At 40.5% G+C, this 21,794-nt stretch overlaps 1 protein-coding gene across 1 annotated transcript in view; it reads right to left on the bottom strand.

The window, feature by feature from the left end:
- Nucleotides 1-512: 512 nt before the first annotated feature.
- The window catches only part of LOC147427557 (uncharacterized), a 76,850-nt gene continuing 55,568 nt past the window's right edge, over nucleotides 513-21,794 (bottom strand). Inside the window, exon 3 of the mRNA XM_086496347.1 lies at nucleotides 513-664. Within this exon, the coding sequence (XP_086352473.1) occupies nucleotides 634-664 (31 nt within the window). The 3' untranslated portion in view covers nucleotides 513-633. The remainder of the gene's footprint in view (nucleotides 665-21,794) is intronic.

Raw genomic sequence — 21,794 nt, 5'->3', positions numbered from 1 at the left:
AACATATACCCATGACAAATCCAAATCCAAATATCCTTCATTTTGTGTATCCGGGTAACAAAATCATACAAGCTACAGTGGTGGCTAGCCATTGCAACATGATTTTGTGATGGGTGTTGCCTAAATCGACGAATCTAGACCAATAAGACGTGGTACCTAGATCAGAAAATCTGCACTAATACTGCCCAAACCAGTGAACCTGCATTTGGGATTGTTTAAAAATCATGAATCCATAGTTTATTGTTGTGCTGCCTAAAGTGGCGAATTTGCACAGAGAACTGGTGCTACCTAAATTGGAAAATCTACATCAGGATGAGCATTGACACACTGCCTAAATTGGCGAATTTGTGTGCATGTGATTGATGGACTAGACAAGACATTAAAAAAAAACAAACGTATACCTGATACCAAATTGAAGTAGCTTGGAATGTTGAAGTGTGTAAAAAAGGTTCACGAGGATCCCAAATAAACTGAGCTCATGCGAGTAATTGTATGAGAAGTGTTCTCAGTGTAGATTTCAATGGATGTAAGTACAATGCCATAACATGGGAGAAGAATGAATTTACAATTTGTAGCACAATCAAAATAAGTGAAAGGGATATGTCGCCTAAAAGTATCTGATGATACTCTTGCTTATTGTAAAGTTGCTTGGGTATGAGAATATCTGCAAAAGGGATCACTAATTAACTATAAAAAACATTAATTTGTTGAACCTATATGAAACTGGAGGCTTGTCACATAAGAAGATGTGAAGGGTGGAAACATTTGGAGATTCTAAGGTAAGAAAAGAGGTGGAATAAGCACTTTGGTAGTGAATTAAATGATATTGCATTCATATCTCGAGATATTTAGATCGAGCGAGAGAGAGAGAGAGAGAGAGAGAGAGAGAGAGAGAGAGAGAGAGAGAGAGAGAGAGAGAGAGAGAGAGAGAGAGAGAGAGAGAGAGAGAGAGAGAGAGACAGAGAGAGAGAGTTACTTATCACGCATTAAAACAATTCATACCTTGAGGTTTTTTGAAATGTAGCAATGTAGTTTATCGTTGTCTTCAAAAATATTACTCAAAGAAAAAGCATTAAAAACAAACCAACCACATATTAACATTTTAAAATCTGATAATGATAAAATTGATACAAAGTTGGGATAGAAGATAGGAAGATTTGACCCTATCAAAATAGGACAATGATATTGGTATAGTCATTTTGATAGCTCAACTTTTTATCTCCTTAGTGGTAGGCCTTAGTGAGATGCGGACCTCATTGAGCATGTCATAAATGTAAGAACAAAATATTGTTATGAGAGTCACAATATTAGGTGTTATCAATATAAATTTAGACCTATGTTTGCTAGATTTGAGTGCTACATACTTGGACTAAAATGGTAGGAGCCTTGGCGATCAATTGCACTCTCCTCAATGCTTAAAGAAAAGACGGTTTGAAGAGTGCAGAGGAGTAGGGAGCTTGGCCAGTCTCTTTGAAGTAGAGGAGGTGTGATCCTTATCAAACATATATCTTTGTTGAGTAGTTATGAGATTGAAGGAGGTGATTTAACCCGTTATGACAATACTTGATTCTCAAGAGTTGAAGCTCGTAGAGACGTTCAATCACTCCTAGCAACTTGAGCCTTTCTAGTGATCCACAACCGTTGTTGCTAGCTACAAATCTTAGTGTTGGTTATGAGCGTGAGGAGATACAATGATTGTGAGTCCATTACTCAAGCATGCAAGAAAGAGATAGAGAAAGAGAGTGTGGGATAGTTTCAATATATATACAAGGTATACTTTCACAAGCGAGGGTGCAGCCCATAAACTTGGGACAAATAATGCCCCTTTCTTTATCAAAACCAAAATGACATCATAGGAAACTGAATTGGAATCGTCTTGAGGATGGTGAAAACGGGTGTTGAGCTCAAGTCGTTTAAGAACAAGAGACATGAGATTTGAAATTACAACCGGTCACCCTCAATTTGGGAAACCTAGATTCACTCTCTCTGTTGTCGTTTATGGCTGAGAGGAAAGAGGGCCCTTTTCACTTATAGCCTCTTACACCAGCATTTTTTCCTTGGCAATGCTATTGACTAGCATGCCAGAGCGAGCATTCAAGTCAAGGAAACCCTCCTCTTGGATGAGAATGGCCTCCAAATACTTAAGTTGTATCAATCTTGATGGTTTTTCTTTGGCCATTATGCATCAAACAAGCCGCCTTTGCCCATGGAGAGCCAAAAATGACGAGTTTGAGGTAGACCAGATCTAACAAATATTTGCCTACTGCTTCTGCTATTTTCTCCAGGGTAGCTCGGGTCAAAATAGAACTATTAACTAGCTTGCCAAAGAAAAGGAAGAACACTGGGGGTGAGAGCCGTGTCCAAATGCGCCCAAGCCCTCCAATGTCATCATCACATAGACATAGGCATCTGTATACGTGAAAAGCTTGAAGAAACTTAGCACAGTGGTTGTTGGGCCTTGCTCTCTTCTCACTCTTATTAGCATCCGGCTCTATATATTTCAATCTTGCTCATCATCACCCTTGCTTTCTACCTCCAAATATTTTGTAGCCATAACCAATGCAGAAGGAGTACTGTATACAAGCACAAAAATTGAGAGAGAGAGAGAGAGAGAGAGAGAGAGAGAGAGATAGATAGTTCTATTATCGTCCTGGGAGGTCAAATATGACCTATGGGACCAAATGAACATGTCACGTGGTGTGAGTGGAGTTCATAAGTGACTCTCGATGCTCAAAAATGGCTGAAATGAGCGTCGCAATAGAGAGTCCACATCGTGGTTGGGAGAGGAAGGTATGTAGAGAGAGCTCATGGCTGAATATATGGGGAAAAGAGGACCTAATGTGGTCAAAAGCTGAGCACTCAAGTAGTGTGTGGTACTCACTCTCTCGCACTTGACGAGGGCATAAGGTGCAAAGTCGATGACACTCCTCGCCAGTGCCCCAACGTCCTGTCTCGCAGCGTAGAGAATGGGAGCTAAGACGAATGGAGGCAATGGTGCGGATCGCACTCAACGGGGTGGGCTCAAGGATGTAGGAATGGGTTCGGTTACCTCGTTCCGAGAAGAAGAGAGATTTGTAGTTTGGGGCAACGTGTGTGGTGTAATGGCTGAAGCGAGAACCTCCGGATTTCTCCCAAGCCATGATACATTGGCGTTGTAAGAAGGCCTCATTAACTTGGGAGTCGATCGACACATCCTTGACCAAGTGACATGCATCCCATCTTCCAAACCATTTCTTGATATCAAGCATCCACCCCGAACTTAGTATTTTGCTCTTGTATGTCTTTTGAACCTTTTGACTTGCTTCATATGCGATTCTAGGAAGTCGATGCAAAGGGCTACGTTGTGTCTTACGCATGTACTCCACAACCCTTTCCATGCCCAAGACCTCAATGGGAAGCGATCCGGACTCAAGAAGTAAGAGCATGTAGGGTGTTTGTGTCTTGACTTGGAGAAAGTTGGTGAGAAAACGCTTTTGGACATTCTCAAACTCTTTCCAAGTAGACTTCCCGATGCTTCCACCCCACACCTCCACTCCATAAAGAAGCACCGGTGTCACCAATGTGTCAAAGAGGTACTTTTTGAGAGCCCAACACTTGATCTCTCCTGCATTGCACATGTTCTCAAATGCATAATAAGCCCTCTTTCCGGCTTCCAAGTGACGCATTGCACAATCCTTCCATTTATGATTGGATGGAACCTCAAGGCCAAGGTACTTGAAGTGATCTACCACTTCAAGTTTCTCATTGTTGTATACAATGCATGGATTTTCGTCATTGAGGGTCTTTACAAGCATAACCTTGGTTTTGGATCCATTCACGATCAGCCCGCTATGTAGGCAAAAGCGTTCCAAGACACTCATAAGCTTTTGTGCATCTTCTAAGGTATGTGCCAAGAGCACTACATCATCGGCATAAAGCAAAAGCATGATCACCGCATTTCCAATCTTAACCTCTTCTATGCCTTCTTGCTGCATAAAATCAAGAACCATGTATTCCAATTCATCAATGAGTAGCCCAAAGAGGGTTGGGGAAAGTGGGCATCCTTGTTTGACACCAATAGTGCTTGCAAAAAATTCTGAAATTCCATCTCCCATACGTAATCGACATATCACTTTTTGGTAGATGCGAAAGACTGCATGCATAAATTCTCTCGGCACTTGAAGGCTTTGCATACGTTGCCAAAGATTTCCTCGCGGTACCATGTCAAAAGCTTTCTTGAAATCCACAAAGCAACAGTACAACTTTTTTCCTTTCAATCGAGACGCTTCCATAAGAACTCGAAGAGTGACAAGGTGATCAATAGTGCTATGATGCTTTCAAAAACCTGCTTGGCCAAGCGCACGTTTGCCATTCTTTTCAGCCCATTCACTTATCTTCATCTCCATGATACATCCAAATAACTTTGCCATCAAAGAACCAACCATTATAGTGCGATAGTTGTTCACATTTTTTACATCTCCTCCTTTGTGCAAAGGTTTGATCCAATTTGCACTCCAATCATGAGGCATGCCATACTGAAGTGCAAGGTTAAACATATCGCATATCCAATATCGTGTTTTCTTGCTTGTCCATTTAATCATTTCAGCCTTGACACCTTGAAGGTCACCTGCCTTGCGAGTAGCAAGTTTCTCAAGCGCGCGGCATACATCTTCAATGGTAAAGAAGGGAGACATAAATGGAAGGGAGCTACAACCCTCCATCTTATCAACATTGGGTTGCTCATAGAGGTTCTTACAATGCATATACATATCCTCAAGAGTCAAGTCACCAAAGCTCTCAACGCGCTTGCCTTTTAGATTTTGCCAAAACTTGCCACATGCATGTGCTTTCTCTTGTGCTAAAAGAAGTTGTTTTTCGACTTCCCACCTTCTCCTCTTCTTTTGAACTAGTGCTTTGTATGTGTGTGAACATTCCAAGTAAACTTCCTTGTCTTTGATTGCATCCAATCTTAGCAAGTGTTTTCGGGCTTGACTACATTCCATGTCAAACCATTTCTTCTTGGTGCTACCCTTCTTAGACCTTTTGCAAGACATGTGTTTCACCGAAAAGCATTCCTTCGCACAAGAGAAAATTACTTCTTTGAAAACTTTCCACTTGCATTCTAATGTTGGGCTCCCTTGATGCTCTATCATGCTTAACATTTGGTCCACCATATCAGCATATATAAGTGCTCGTTTGAAGTCTAGACGTAGGTACAAATGATTCACATCATGATTGGAGGCTACATGCTCGGGCCGTTTACCACACTTGAGGTCAATACATAACATCTTATGATCCGATTCCGGATTCCATTCACCAAGTGTAAAGCTTTGTATGCATTCTAGAGTGGCTTCTGAGAACAACATATAGTCAATCACGCTAGCACCATTGTGCTTCTACATGTAAAGTCATTGGTGCCTTGCCATAGAGATACACCATTTGCAATGAGCATTCCGGTACTATTGCACATATGTAGAAGTGACTTTCCATAGTGATCCACTTCTTTTGCATCATTAGAACTTCGATTATACATGTATGAGTCATCCACTCTTCTTGATACATGCGGCATGTCGACTTGTTGTGTGTCGTGTTGTAACATATTTGTGCGAGCATTCATGTCTCCAAAAACAATGACTTCACCTTGATCCTTGTAATGAGCAATGTCTTCCTCTAGTTCAACAAAGGGCTGATCTCTATCCATATTCAAGCGAGCATAAAAGTTGGAGTCATAGTGAGGAATGTAGCAGCCGGCCACAAACATGACTTGACCATTTGGTGGGCTGATTTTCAGCCATAAGTAGCGTTTATACTTATCTTCTTTGACAATGGAAACATCTTTCAAACCCTTTTTGGTCATACATGCTACGCCTCCTTGGCCTCTTCGTTGCTTTGCATTTTTGGCCCACATCAAAGAATGTACATCGTATTTGTCAAATCCAAGAATTCGTTGCGCATCATGCTCCCATGTTTCGACAAGAAGTATCACATCGGAGTCATTGGTAAGCTCATCAATGCCAATTCCCGCATTCCATGGATACCCGTTACAATTCCAAAAGCTTATTCGCAAGCGTGAGTTGGTCTCATAGATCATGTGTCCCTATTTGTTGGGTGGACTTGCATCCTCCTCAAGTGACTTTTCTTCTTGAGATGATACCTTAACCTTCTTGCTTCTTTCTTCGTATGCTTTGCGACGTACATTTTGTTTCATAAGAGTGCGATCCTCATATACATTACAACCCGTTCCTTTGAGGTAGATCCAACCATTGTCAAGGATGATCTTTCTCTTTACCTCATCAGCCATGGTACATACAATAGGTCTTTCTCCCGAGCGAGGGACTCCTTGTTTTCCAACTCGATGTGCACCATAAGCCATGATTCCTGACATGCCAAAGTGTGTAGCAAAAAACTCTTCAATAGCAACCGCAAGAGATTGGGGTGTTTCCATGCTTTCCTCCTTGATTCCACGAATGACGATGTTCTTTGAGCGTTTTTGTCGTTCTTGCAATTCTTGAGTGTCCACATTCTCTACATTCTTTGCTTGGACAACGGCTTGCGTGATAGGAGATGTAGAAACCACATTATCCTTACATATATCAGCCCATGATTTGGATGCATTTCTCATCTCACATACATCATGTCGTATTGTATCTATCGTTTCCTCTTTCAATACATGATCACTCTCAACTTTGCTCAAGCGCTCTTTCACTACATTCATGTCCACAAGAGAGCGTTTACAGTCTTGAACTTCATTCTCAAGATGCATCAAGCGTGTTGTTTGCATTTCAAGAACCTTCTTGAGGTGCTCATTCTCCACAACGAGAACTCTTAAAGTACCATTCTCCATTGCAAGTGCGCGCAACTCTTCACCTTGCTTGTTGACGGTTTCTTGTAACGAGATCAAGTAAGCCATGATCATTGCTTCCGTTGTTGTAGACGATGTGGTTGGATTAGCATCCAAATTCCTTGGAGATTTTGCATCATTCTCCATGGCGAGTGTGGCTTTTCCACCCTTGCGAGTTTTGTCTGACATTGCCTTCAAGTCGGCAACAAAAACGCAAAGTTTTGACAGTTTTTTCAGTTCTGAGATGCTGTTATAGCAAAGCCTTTCATTACACACACACACACACACACACACACACACACACACACACACACACAGAGAGAGAGAGAGAGAGAGAGAGAGAGAGAGAGAGAGAGAGAGAGAGAGAGAGAGAGAGAGGGATTTAAAATCGATGTAGAGAGAGATTCAAAGAGAGTTTGTCCTATTGGTTGTCATGCACCTAGCAAGGGGTAGAAAAACACTCAGACGATTGGCACAAAAAGAGAAAGATGTAAGCCTGTGAGTTTACATATGTGTGTGGTTGGTATATGACCATGCGTCAAAGTGTGCGTGTGGAGTTGTTTGGAGGACGGACAGTAGCAAGCGTGATGCGTAGGCCACTCATAGCTCAGAATAGCGGTGCTGCATAAGAAAAAGTCATTAGTTTTGTGTGGCATGCACAAGGGTGAAAGGTCGCCCACTCTCGATGACTATTTGTAGGTGGTGGTTGGTTAAGTAGATAGAGAGAGAGAGTGTTCTAAGTGGTTCTTAGAGAAAGTGTTTTGCGCGGTTCTGAGAGAGATAAGGGGAGAGATGAGCTGGTCATTGGGTGGTCAAGAGAGTGGATGGCCGGGAGAGAGAGCATCTCCCACTTTTAGGGGAAGAAGACCTGAGTATATCTGGTCATTGGGTGGTCGAGAGAGTGGACGGCCGCGAGAGAGAGAATCTCCCACTTTTAGGGGAAGAAGACCTGAGTATATTACTCAAAAATAAGGGAGACAACTGTAAATGTGGTAGATCCTCAGGGTGCTAACAGAAGATATCAGGGACCTGCACCTCAAAGAAGGTTTCAGAACCAAAATAATCGGGTATACCAAAAAAGAGTTCAAAATAATATGCATAAATTGCAATGTAATTACTATGGAGCAGTACGACATAGACATGGTCCTGATTGTGAATTTTGGTGTATACACAAAAATGATAGAAGCATTCCTATCATTAGGTACAACAATAACAATAACAACAATATTAACAGGCCTCAGGAACAGAATCAACAACCTCCACCTCACCAACAACAGAGACCTCCAGGTGAGGCTAATTTGGTAGTGCTGGTGGAATGGATTGAGGAAGAATGGATTTAAGACAGGGTACAGTTCCATCAGGGGAAACAAAACTTTGTTCAGATAGTACAAGATTGTCAATATACTCATGGAATGAGGAAGCATTACAACTGTGATTGTGCACCATGTATCCAAATTGGGATATTCTTGAAAGCAGTGGGTGCACTGATGTCATGGTTGTTTCAAGATCAAAATCAAAGCCAGGAAAGGAAATTGTGCATGAGAAAGAAAATCAGGGCACTGTAAATTGGAAGGAGCAGAAAGAAGTGAGAACAGAAGCACTCAAGGAAATATGAGAGTCCCAAGGTGGGAATATGTTATCTGAAGAATGGGAGTTTGCTGCAATATCCTTGGTTGATCAGGGGAGAATTACATTAGATAAAAGTAAGACTGCATTGAAAGAGCACGATAGTGGTGATGAATTTTATGAAGCTTTGTTGTCAGCTCCAATAGCATTTACTATAAAATAGATGTTGAGGTTGGTATCTGCATTTTCCCAACATTAAAGCATGTGAAGTCCTACCAATGGATGTGGATTACAAGGTACCAGTAGTGGGGGTATCTATTGGAAAGGTGTTTTTTCTAGGAGTTTTCTTGGATGGCAATTCAAGAGTTAATATTCTTCTAGAATCGACATGCAAATGTCTGAATCTCTTGGAGTGGGATACAACACTTTTTTAGGTAAAGATGGAGGGCTCAACCTTTGGGAATTTTGAGGAATTTGCAAATCTCAGTTGGGGGACTGCAATTTGTGGCCAACTTTGTGGTTCTCTGGTTGGAAGAGTGTACTTGCTCTTATCCAATGATGTTGGTGAGGCTTGGTTAAGAGCAGAAGAGTAAATCAACTATGGAGAGTAGACTCTATAGTGATCAAAAGAGGAAATAAGGAAGTGAGAATGCAAATGGATGCAAAAAAGGTGATACCACTTGGTTTCAAGGCACTTCAGGCATAAGGACTGAATATAGTAGAATAAATCAGAGAGGATCCAAAAGAAGAACTTCTTAGAACTAATTCATCAATTGTACCTATTTTTGAAGTGGATGTGCAGAAGATAGCAACCAGATATGTGCTACAGCCAGAAGATGATGGAATACAGTTAATGACTCAGAAATCAGTATTCTAGGGCTATCCATTTTTTCATTGCACACTAAGTAACAGACTCTCTATTGTGTGCCTTGAGATTCCTTCTCCAACCCTAATTCCAAAAACATTGAATTGGTTTCATAAGGGGGTTACAATCCTTGACTAGGTACAACTAGTCCTCAATTGTGTGATTATATTAAAGAGAGCTTTGTGTTATTTAATGCATTGGTTTATACAGAGAGTGCATTCTATATTATGAAAGATTATTAGTGTATGGAATTACCAATCATAGATTTTATTACTTTCGTGTGTTTTTCGCAAACAACTCACATGGTTCAGTTTAGAAGTTGATTATTCTTTGTAGCATTTGAAATTAGATGTTTCTTATTGTTTGCAAATCAAAGAGGATGTATGAATAATCATCATAATTATAATTGCATTGAAAAATTCATAACATTGTTGTTTTTATTATGTCGTGTAGAGAGTGCATTGCAATGTGTATGTTTGATCACAACATAGGTGATCGATATGTGGATTGATTAGCATGCATTGCAAATCTCATATCATGCAGATTTGATAACTTTCCTAGTGAATAAAAAATTAAATATATATTGAAAAGAAGAAAAATGTTTTAAAAATTGAACATCTAGTTCTTTTGTCTTCAGTTTTAATTTAAAAGCAACGGAGCAAAATGTTGGCACAAGTAGTACAAACAAGCCAAAGAATAAAAAATCTCTTCGCAAAGAGTGGGATTATGTTCACAACATATGCGGTCAATATATAGAGTGGCACTGTAAATTTTATCTCACAACAAAATTAGGCGGTGCACCTTATATCAGGGACCATTTTTTGGGTAGTGTTAAAAAGAGTTGTAAGAAATGTGAACATCCTCAGGAACCTGCGATTGCAAAGTGTTTGAGAGAAGAGCTCGCCAAAAAAGGTGGCAAGAGACAAAAGATATATAGCTCTATTATGAATCAAGTCAAGAGTAGTCAGAGTGAAATATTAACTCTGCTAATCTTGTTGTGACACCAACTAACCTTGGAGAATTGTAGACATGTAGTAGTGTTAGTGTGTATACGCGCTTCACCAGGGGCACTTTTCTCCCACTGGGTTTTTCCCCCTGGACATCCGGTGTGAAAGGACACCTTATCTCTTAGGGTTTTATATAAGCTTTGTAGCTCTGAGTTTGTACATACACTATTATTCTAATACAAAGTGAGAGACTACAGAGATCTCGTACACAAGCTCTATTTCTTCTCCTTCTCCATCTTCTTCCTACTCTGAGTTGTTGTCTTCCTTCTGTTTCCTGTTTCATCATCTTCAACAATTGGTATTAGAGCAAGGTGTAAAGTCATCAAACTGCCATAACCAACATGCCCAAATCTAGCATGCCACAACTCAGCATCCTGCAGGGCATGAGTCTTTGTTTTTTCAATACATACCTGAATCTGCTTTTCATAACGATCTAGCACAAATAGTCCATTTTCCAGCGTACCTGTAGTGATAAGAGAATAACCATTCTCTCGATCTCGTACACAAGCTCTGTGTCTTCTCCTTCTCCATCTTCTTCCTACTTTGAGTTGCTGTCTTCCTTCTATTTCATGTTTTATCATCTTCAACAATTGGTATCAGAGCAAGGTGATTTCCAGAGCCTCTACTTGCGTTTTCGCGTCCGCGCGCGCAATCGCAGTTTTCAGGCAGTTTTCGGAAAATTTGCTCGTGGGAGCATCCTCGACGTTCCGGGAGTATTCTGAGTAGGTGACCTGGGGTTTTACCCCCCTTTCGAAGCCGTTCGAGCCCTCAGAATTTTGTTCTGAGCAGCGTAGCAGAAGTTACTTTTCGGAGGCGTTTAGATCAAGAGGGTGTGCTTTTTGACAGATTTTCTTCAGATAAACAGTTCTTTTGGGAAGCAGCTTGTCTTAGCTTTGTGCTGAGATTTTGTGTAGAGTTTTGCTTGCATTGGAGAGGAGATTTGTGAATCTCTTGGAGGTTCTTTTGCTCTCTTGTGTGCATCTACAGTATGGCTCAATCTACGGAGAAAGAGATTTTTGGTGCGTTTACATCCGAAGACAAATTGGATGGTACCAACTATTCTCTTTGGTCTTTTATGGCCAAAAATTTTTTGGTTGGTAAAGGATTGTGGGATTATGTATCTGGAGATGAAGTTCGTCCAGGTAGCATTGCACCTGCCACGCCTGGTCGTGGTGCAGCTGTTGGTGCAGGACCCTCACAAGTCACTCCAGAGCAAAAGAGATGGGATACTAAAGATGCACAGGCTATGGTTGTGATTGCCTTAACCATAAAAAGGACAATCACACCACATATCAGATCTTGCAGAACTTCTGAGGATGCTTGGAACACTCTGCAAGCTATGTTTGGAGGAAGAAACGCTGCCAGAATAGAGTTTTTGAAGAAACAACTTGACAAAATACAGATGGACGAAGGTGACGATATTGTCGAGCATCTTACAAAAATCAGGGATCTTAAAGAGCAATTGCTTAGCATTGATGAAGTGATTCCAGAGAAGGACTTGGTTTCCAAAACACTCAATTCACTACCACCATCTTATTTGACTTTTCAGACTTCTTTGACTCTGTCTTTGCGAGCTAATCCTGACCCTCTTCATTTTGAAGAGTTAGTGGCTTTGCTATTGCAGGAGGATCAATCACGTAAGAACAAGTCTTTACAGGCGGATGGTATGGATCATGCTCTTGTTGTACATAACAAAAACAAGGGTAAAGAGAGTGCTCATCACTCCAAGTCTAGTGCAGGACAATCTTCAGAGAAGTCTAAAGGTGATTCCGACAAGTCCAAGAAGAAAGGTAAATGTCACTATTGCAAGAAACCTGGTCACTACATTAGTGAGTGTAAAAAGCGAATTGCTAAAGAAAAGAAGAAAGAGTCAAGTTTGGTTGTTTCAGCTTCTGGTGATTCTTCTACAGCTAAAGAAGAGTTGGCAAACTTTGTGCAGGATTCTTATGCTTTTGTAGTATGTTCATATTTTTCTGCTAACAGTGTTGACAAGACACAAATGATTTGGTACTTTGATAGTGGTGCATCCAGGCATATTACTTCAAGGAAGGATTTGTTTTGCTCATTGGATGCAGCTCCAGCAGGAAAGAAGGTGACATGTGCAAATAATGCTTCTTATCCAATCAAAGGCGTTGGTAAGATTTTGATTACCATTTCAGATGGTTCAGATTTATGCTTGCCAGATGTCTTATATGTTCCAGGGATCAAGAAGAATTTGTTGTCTGTATCCTCTCTTGCAAAAAATGGTCTTCGGGTCATTTTTGAGGATGACAGATGTGTTGTACGAGATCGAGAGAATGGTTATTCTCTTATCACTACAGGTACGCTGGAAAATGGACTATTTGTGCTAGATCGTTATGAAAAGCAGATTCAGGTATGTATTGCAGAAACAAAGACTTAGGCCATGCAGGATGCTGTTGAGTTGTGGCATGCTAGATTTGGGCATGTTGGTTATGGCAGTTTGATGACTTTACAACGTCATAATATGGTGCATGATTTGTCTTTATTGGAGATGCCACCAAGACATGTATGTGAAGGTTGCGTTCTTGGAAAGATGCACAGATTTGCATTTTCGCAGGATGGTTCAGTTAGAGCGACACGAAAGTTGCAGCTTGTACACAGTGATGTATGTGGTCCTATGAGGACGCCATCTATAGGAAACAGCCTTTATTTTGTGACCTTCATTGATGACTTTTCCAGGTTTTGTTGGGTGTATCCACTCAAAGCAAAGTCAGATGTGTTTGCAGTTTTTCAACATTATGTCGCCATGGTTGAAAATGAAACAGGTTGCAAAGTACAGACTCTTCGTATCGATCGAGGAGGTGAATACATGTCAGGTGCATTTAAGGATTTTTTGGGAAAGAAAGGCATTAAACACCAATGCACTATGCCATACACACCACAACAGAATGGTGTTGTAGAAAGGAAGAACAGGTCTTTAATGGAGACGGCTAGATGTATGCTCAAGGCTAAGAGTTTGCCTCATAAGCTATGGATGGAGGCAGTTGCTTGTGCAGCACATGTTTTGAATAGGTGTCCTACTCGTGCCTTGAAGACCATTACTGCATATGAAGCTTGGTATGACAGAAAACCTTCAGTCAGTTATCTTCGTGTTTTTGGTTGTCTTGCTTATGCTCACATCCCTCAGCAGTTACGTGGGAAGCTTGATGATAAGGCAATCAAATGTATATTTGTGGGGTACAGTAGTGGAAGTGAAGGTTATAGACTTTACAATCCTGCTACAAACAAGATTTTTGAAAGTCGTGATGTAATTTTTGCAGAAACTACTGCTCAACCTATGGTTGCTTTTGATGCACCTCATATGCAGACACATGATGTATTTGAAGGTTTGCTTCCTTCTTTTGTGGAGAATCAAGAATCACAACAGGTTGATAATCTTGATCAGTCTTTTGATCAGCATGTGACACCTCATGATGTAGAGGAAATTGTGCGTGAAGAGCAAGAAGTTCTCAGGGAAGAAAGAACCTTGCCTAAATGGGTTGAGAAAACTTTGCAGGATAGCAAGTTGGATGCACCGTTGCCACGAAAAACACGTGCTGGTACTACTTTTGGCAGAGAGCAAGTAGATTTGGCTTGCTTTAGCACTCTTTCTGATGCAGATGAGCCTGATTCATTTGATCAAGCTTTAGAGTGTGTTCAGTGGAAAGATGCTATGCAGCAAGAAATTGATTCTATTCATAAGAATCATACATGGGATCTAGTGGACTTGCCTACAGGTAAAAAGCCTATTGGTACAAAGTGGGTTTTTAAGGTAAAAAGGAAACAAGATGGTACTGTTGACAGGTACAAAGCAAGGCTTGTGGCAAAAGGCTATGCGCAACAGAAAGGCATAGATTATGATGAAACCTTTGCTCCTACTTCTTGTGCGTCCACAGTTAGATCACTAGTTGCAATTGCTGCTCATCATGGTTGGAAAGTGCATCAGTTGGATATCAAAACTGCTTTTTTGAGTGGTGATTTGCAGGAAGAAGTTTATGTAAGTCAACCAAGTGGTTTTGTTGTAAAAGGTCAAGAGCAAAAGGTATGTAGATTGCGTAAAGCTTTGTCTGGTCTCAAACAGGCTCCAAGAGCATAGTATGAGAAGATACATACTTATTTGATTGGCTAGGGATTTCAGAATAGTCCAACAGAAAGTACTTTGTATGTCAAAAAGAGAGATGGAGTTCTCATTATGCTAACACTTTATGTGGATGATATGCTTCTTACAGGCAATACTGCAGATGAAATTGAAGCGTTTAAAGATGCTTTGAGAAAAACCTTTGAGATGTCTGATCTTGGTTTGCTACATTATTACTTGGGTATTCAGTTTGTGCAATCAGAGGATGGCATATACATGTTGCAGACAAAATATTTGCATAAAATTTTGGACAAGTTTGGTATGCAAAATTGTAAGCCAATCTCTACACCCGTAGAAACTGGATCAAAGTTGAGCATGCATGATTCTGGAGAAACTTTTGATGTACATACTTATGCAGCAGCGGTTGGTTGCTTGATATATTTGGCGAGCAACACTCGTCCAGACATTCAATTTGGGGTTTCACAAGCAAGCAGATTTATGCATAGCCCAGGTATGCATCATTGGCAGGCTGTGAAGCGCATACTTCGTTACCTTTCAGGTACCCCTAATCTTGCCATGTTCTTTCCAAGGGGAGATATGTATGGAAATCACAGTTCTATGCAGCTTCTTGGTTACAGCGATTCAGATTGGGCTGGTGATTTTGACACGCGACATTCCACAAGTGGCAATTATTTTTTCTTGGGAAATGCATGTATATCTTGGCTAAGCAAGAAGCAACCCACAGTGGCTACATCAACTTGTGAAGCTGAGTATAGGGCAACTTTCACGGCAATAGTTGATTGTGTATGGATACGCAGGTTATTGGCAGATCTTTGTGAGTGTCAACAGGCACCCACTACCATTTTCACTGACAGTCAGAGTGCTATGGCAGTTGCAAGGAATCCAGTATTTCATGCAAGAACAAAGCACATAGAGGTTCACTACCACTATGTCAGGGAAAGGCTACATGCAGGGGAGATCACACTAACTTACTGTCCTACACAGGATAACATTGCAGATCTATTTACGAAGGCGTTATCACGAGAAAAGTTTGAAGCTTTCCGAAAATCTTTGGGCTTACTCTCATACACATGATGATCTGCTACCTTGTACGGATTCACACTATCACTACAGGGGGGATTTGTAGACATGTAGTAGTGTTAGTGTGTATACGCGCTTCACCAGGGGAACTTTTCTCCCACTGGGTTTTTCCCCCTGGACATCCGGTGTGAAAGGACACCTTATCTCTCAGGGTTTTATATAAGCTTTGTAGCTCTGAGTTTGTACATACACTATTATTCTAATACAAAGAGAGAGACTATAGAGATCTCGTACACAAGCTCTGTGTCTTCTCCTTCTCCATCTTCTTCCTACTCTGAGTTGCTGTCTTCCTTCTGTTTCCTGTTTTATCATCTTCAACAAGAATAGCCTGTGCAGGTAGAGGAAATGTCAAACAAAATCCATTTAAGCATCACAATGAAGGTGGACTTGGTCAAATGCATAAAAAATCATTGCATCAAAGCTTTTGGATGCAGTCTCTAGAAGAATCACAAACTACACTCGCCAAAGCAATATTCTTCACTCGAAGTGTTGTGGTTATGGTAGATAGCAATCATTGGAAGATCGCTTAGAAGAAAATTGGTAAATTTGACCCAGGATTTTTAGCTCCCTCTTATCACACAATACAAAATGTTCTCTTGGACAAATGTTACATCGACATCAAAGAGCGTGTTAGCAAAATAATACTTGAAAATATTTTGCTTTTAGGATGCACGATTATGAGTGATGGTTGGCCAAATGTTCAAAGAAGACCAGTAATCAATGTAATGTTGGTTTGTCCAAGGGAAGAAACATTCATAAAGGCGATTGATAGTTCTAGTGCAATTAAAAGTGGTAAATACATTTTTGAGGTCTTGATTAATGTATTAAAAGAAATTGGTGTTGAACATGTCGTTCAAGTAGTCATGGACAACGTAAATAATTGTAAAAATGCTAGTAAATTAATAAAGAAGTGCTCTCCACACATTTTTTTCAATGGTTGTAATACGCACAGCTTAAACTTGGTGCTGAAGGATTGGTACAATAGTGAAGAAACCACATGGTTCGCCGAAATAATTGACACAATGCGTCACGTTGTGAAATTTATCTTGAAATGACGAAGAGTGCTCGATTTTTACAGAATGCGCATGCCAGTGATGTTGAAATTTTCTATTGAAACTCAATTTTGCATGCATTTTTATACATTGGAATCACTTCTCCGCAATAAGTGCGCTGCGATTGACACTTTCAGTTGCATGACCTTTGATGAATGGCATCTTGAGGAGACAGAAAAAGTGATAGAGAAAATTACATGTGTACGTGACAGCATAAACAAGGCTGCTTTGTGGAGGAGTCTAATGGATGCATACCATGTAATGATGCCCGTTATGTTCGCAATTTGCAACCTTGATCAAAGGGCACCAAATATGGGCAAAGTGTGGATGACATGGTGGTCAGTCCAATAGAGTCCTGAAAATTTCAAGGAGCTGAAAGAGTCTATAGTAGAGAAGGAGTGGTGACTACCATTCTATGGAAAACAACAAAGAATTTTGGCCAAGTATTTTTATGCAAGATGGAAGAGCGCTCATATTCCACTCCATAGTGTGGCTTACATGCTCAATCCGAAGTATTGGAATTTAGATCTGATGTCCAATATAGAGGTGGCTAGCGATTTCGATCACGTGGTCTCAACACATTCTACTCCAACATTCATGACCGAATTGATTGTATCAAAGCATTGAGTGCATTTAGATTGAAAGAGGGTCCTTTTGAAATGATCTTGTACAGTTAATGGAAAAATATCAACCTGCATGGAAGTGGTGGGATGATGAATGGTGGAGAGCATTTACTTGACCTTATATCCCCTTGTAATGATTGTATTGGCACAATGTGCAACAAACTCAAGTTCAGAGAGAAACTGTAGTATGTACAAGTATGTTCATAGCACTATTCGCAATAGACTATTAGCAGACAGAGTGGAAAAATTAGTGTATATGTTTTGCAACAAAAAGATATTGCATCACATTGAAAGTGTTGGCTACAAGGAGGAAATGCCAACCTGGTTGTATGATTGTCAAAAGGAAAGTGAAGAAGAGTTCATTGTTGGTGTATCTCAATGTATTGTAGACAAAATAGAAGAGAACCTGGTAATAGATGTGGAAACAGGCTTACAAGGAGACCCACAACACTCAGACTTAGAATGAGATAACAACTTCAGAGATAAATATAGCTTGAGAGTAGAATGAATATTGTGTCAAAAACCATTATGAAAGAGATTGTATTCAATATGTTTTGATCATATACAATGCTTCATATTTGCGATTATAGATGGTTTGTTGATCTTAATTGTTATGCTCAAAACCAACATCTTGGTCACCAAACAGATTTCTAATTGTGCTAGGGGTATCTTGGCGGGCTTTCTTGAGTTTATACTCATTTACCATGCCAAATATAATATATATTCCTTGTGGAATATCTACTAAACAGATGACACATTGACTACTATTTTGCATCAAATGAATAAGACAAACAAAGTGATATTGTGGTTTGGATTTGCCCATTTTGTAAGTCGTTGAGCAGTGTGCGTCACTTACTTACCACGCGCTAGAGACTTCATGTGCTGGAATGCATTAAAAACCACTTTTTGCTGATCAGTAACAATGTTTGATTGATGTACATCCCAACCAAAATGAGCTGCCAATGAACATAGAAAATGAACAGTAGTCATATGACAAGTGGGAGCAAAAGTATCTTCATAATGTATGCCTTTTTTCTATGCATAACCCTTGTTAACCCTCACGGCATACGGACACCGATCACCTACGACGGACGTGTATTATGTATTTGGTAGAGTCAGGTACCGGGCTTGTCGGACCAATAGGGAAAGGTAGAGTGATCGCCGATGAGAGGCGCACTTTAACTTGGACATTCAAGGGATTAGTTGGTTAAGCATGGGCGCCCAAGTGTGAATGGGGTGAGCTCCTATAAAAGCCAACTAAACCTAATTTTTACTCATTCTCTCATTTGTGCAATTGAAGAGTGCTCTTGCTCCATCTCCATCTTCTTCTTCTTCACCTCCTTGTGTGTGTGTGTGTGAGAGAGAGAGAGAGAGGGAGAGTGTGTGTGCGATCGAGCATTACGAAGGCACGACGGCGGCGAAGCGGTTGAGCGCGGCACGACTGCAGCTTCTTCTTCATCGCGGCGAGGAATCCACCACGAAGGCGAGCGTAGAGCGGTGAGTGACACACCCTTTGTTTTCTTGAGCTTGCTAGTTTAGGCTTGTTGTGTGCTTGGAGCCGTTTGTGGCTCGCATACGGTGTATTGGCAAGTCCCTTGCTTCGACAGTGCGGCAAGGAGCGCACAACCCTTTGCAACAATTCAAGCCTTATGGAGATCGATCTCACCATATATCCGGCTTGCATTTCAACTTGTAAACCCACTTCGTACCAATGGAAAATCACATAAAGTCCAAGTGTCATTTTCTATAAATGTATCATATTTTGATTGCATGGTAGCCATCCAATTTTTTGAATTTTGTGCTTCATCAAAAGACAGAGACTCCTCGACATCATGTAAGCTAGACACAGCCAAAGCATAACAATTTGATGCATAAGATGCATGGTGATAGCCTAAATGAGTATGACTAGACAAAGGTGCATCCAATTTACTGTCATGCAATGTATGCACCAGCCATTTTGGCATACCTCTACCCTGCTCATTTTCAACCCTTTCCTCATCAAGTATATCATGTACATCTACATCACTAATAGGCTGATCTGTAACATTTTCAGAAACCCCCATAAGCTCAAAATTTGCCTCATTGGAATCTACATTCGTATTTCCACCACTAAAAAAAGGCAACAAAGTGTCATAAATGTCCTGTGAGCTTACATTACTGTCTCTAGTACATGGCAGCAAGGGCTGGACAGAATCTTCCACAAACACTACATCCCATGAAACTAGAATACACTTTGTTTACGGATGATACAACCTGTAACCTTTGATTTCAACACTATAACCAGAAAAAATATATTTGATAGCCTTATCATCCAATTTTTTGCATTGTGTTTGTGGCACCAAAACATATGCCAAATAGCCAAAAGCATGCATGTGCTCAATAGAAGGCTTTCTATCATGCCATGCTTCATATGGAGTAATCGACTACAAAGCTTTTGTAGGACACCTGTTTAGTACATAAGTGGCGCACATGATGGCCTCAAGCCAAAAAGAATGCGGCAAAGCTTGACTTTTGACCATACATCGTGCCATTTCCATAATGACCCGTTCTTCCTCTTACCAACACCATTTTGCTGAGGTGTATAAGGCACTGTACATTGGTGTTTTATCCCATGACTAGCCAAAAATGCATTGAATTCATGAGACATATACTCCCCCCCTTGATCGGAACTGAGGGTGCCCATAGTACATTTTGAGACATTTTCAGCCTTAGCCAGAAATTGTTTGAAGCACATAAAAACTTCAGACTTTGGAAATACCCATGCATGCCTAGATTAGTCATCAATGAAAGTCATGAAGTAAAGGTAATTGCCCAAGGACGGAGTTTGGATGGGCCCACAAACGTCACTATGCACAAGCTGCAACTTGCATGTGGCCCTAACTAAACCATCCTTTTGAAACTTCAAACGCTGCATCTTACCCAGAATACATCCTTCACAAACATGTTTGACAGGTGCTTCAAGAGGTGGAAAACAAGAAACCATATGAGATTTCTGCAAACACAGCAAATTGACAAAATTCAGATGACCAAAACGTGCATGCCAAAGTTTTGCATCTAAAAAAGCCCTTGAATCTGCAACTGCATTTGTAAAAGCTTTTCCACACTTGTCATACAAAGTGATCTTATACAACCCACGGCACAAAAGCTTAGATGCAACAATTTAATCACCAAAATTGAGATCATGAAATGTACATCTGTCATCCACAAATTTGACTACAAGTCCAAGTCTAGCAAGTGCAGATACAGACAAAAGATTTTTCTTGATCCCAGGTACATAAAGTGCATCAACAAGTGTGAAAGAACTGCCATTTGCAATAGTAAGCACAATCTTTCCAACTCCCTAAACCAGATAAGAGGCATTGTTCGCACAAGTGACTGAATTCCCATGAGGGACAGACTCGAGAGAGGTGAACAATTCACGATGTGAGGTAATGTGGTTTGTAGCACCACTGTCAAAATACCATACATGTGAATCTGCAGCAATTGACATGCAGGCATCATGGAGAGTAGGATTGTAAGTGCACTCTGCACTAAAAGCCCATTCTGGATCAACATCAGCATCACAATCTCCTTTCACAGAAGACTCAACAATGGATGCATTTGTAGTGGAACCAGCATTTGCAGTGGAACCACCCTCTTTCTTCTTAGCCTCTTTGGCCTTCAACCTAGGACACTGCTTGATCAACTGATCATTAGCTTTACAATAATGGAAATGCATCTTCTTTTTTCCCTTATCACCAGAACTGCCAGAGAAAGTGCTACTAGCAGAAGCATTGGGAACAAATTTTTTTGCCACTCGCAGCAGAACCATAAGAAGTGATTGCATTGTTGTTACCACCCTTTCTTTGAGAAGCAATAAAAGCTTGCTCAGCTATACGTTGTCTAGTCTTGTTTTTTCTGGAAAGTGACTCTTGCAATAGCAATGTGAATAATGCATTCAACTTGACAACTTCTGGATTTCCTTGGGCCATAAGTCTCCAAGTACTAGCAAAAGTCTGGTAAGAATCTAGTAAAGCATCAAGAACATTCTGCACAAGGGAATTGTCTAAAATGACTTCACCTGCTGCTCATTGATATCTTTGACACCAGCAAGAAAAGTGTCCATATCATCTTCCTCATGCATAATCTTCGACTCCATCTCTTTACGCAGTAAAGCAATTTTAGCCTCATTGTGACTTGCATAAAGACCAGCCAGAATATTCCAAGCCTGTTTTGTAGATTTTGTTGAACGGACGTGAGGAACAATGGTGCACTTCATAGACAACGTAATCAATGCATGAGCTTGGGCGTCTTTTACATCCCAACGAGCTTGTTCTATCATAGGCAAAATGTAACATTTAATGGTCTAGTAACTTGTGTGTAGCAGAAAATAGCATGAACATAATGAGCATTTCATTAGAATAGCTTCCTAATGAGAATAACAAGAGGGCTTGGGTGCAGAGAGAAACAAAAAGCATAACACCTAGTTAGATAGCATGAACAATACTTCAAAAGAGAGAGAAATTAATCAATTGACAATAGTTGATGACCGGATTTGCATGGAACCGGTCCCCCCTCCAAAAGGCTTTGTATTATGGTTTCTCCCATCAAGCGAGAAACTTTACAATACAATGTCTTGTGTTCCTTCAATACTAGCTAGTGCAATGAAGATGGAAACTTCATGCAATAAGCAAAACACTTAT

Source organism: Adiantum capillus-veneris, chromosome 23, assembly GCF_014529385.1.
Source record: "Adiantum capillus-veneris isolate H3 chromosome 23, ASM1452938v2, whole genome shotgun sequence".
In the NCBI taxonomy this organism is placed as follows: Eukaryota; Viridiplantae; Streptophyta; class Polypodiopsida; order Polypodiales; family Pteridaceae; genus Adiantum; species Adiantum capillus-veneris.
Note: the sequence above shows the minus strand (reverse complement) of the source record. Positions and strands in the feature narration are given on the sequence as shown.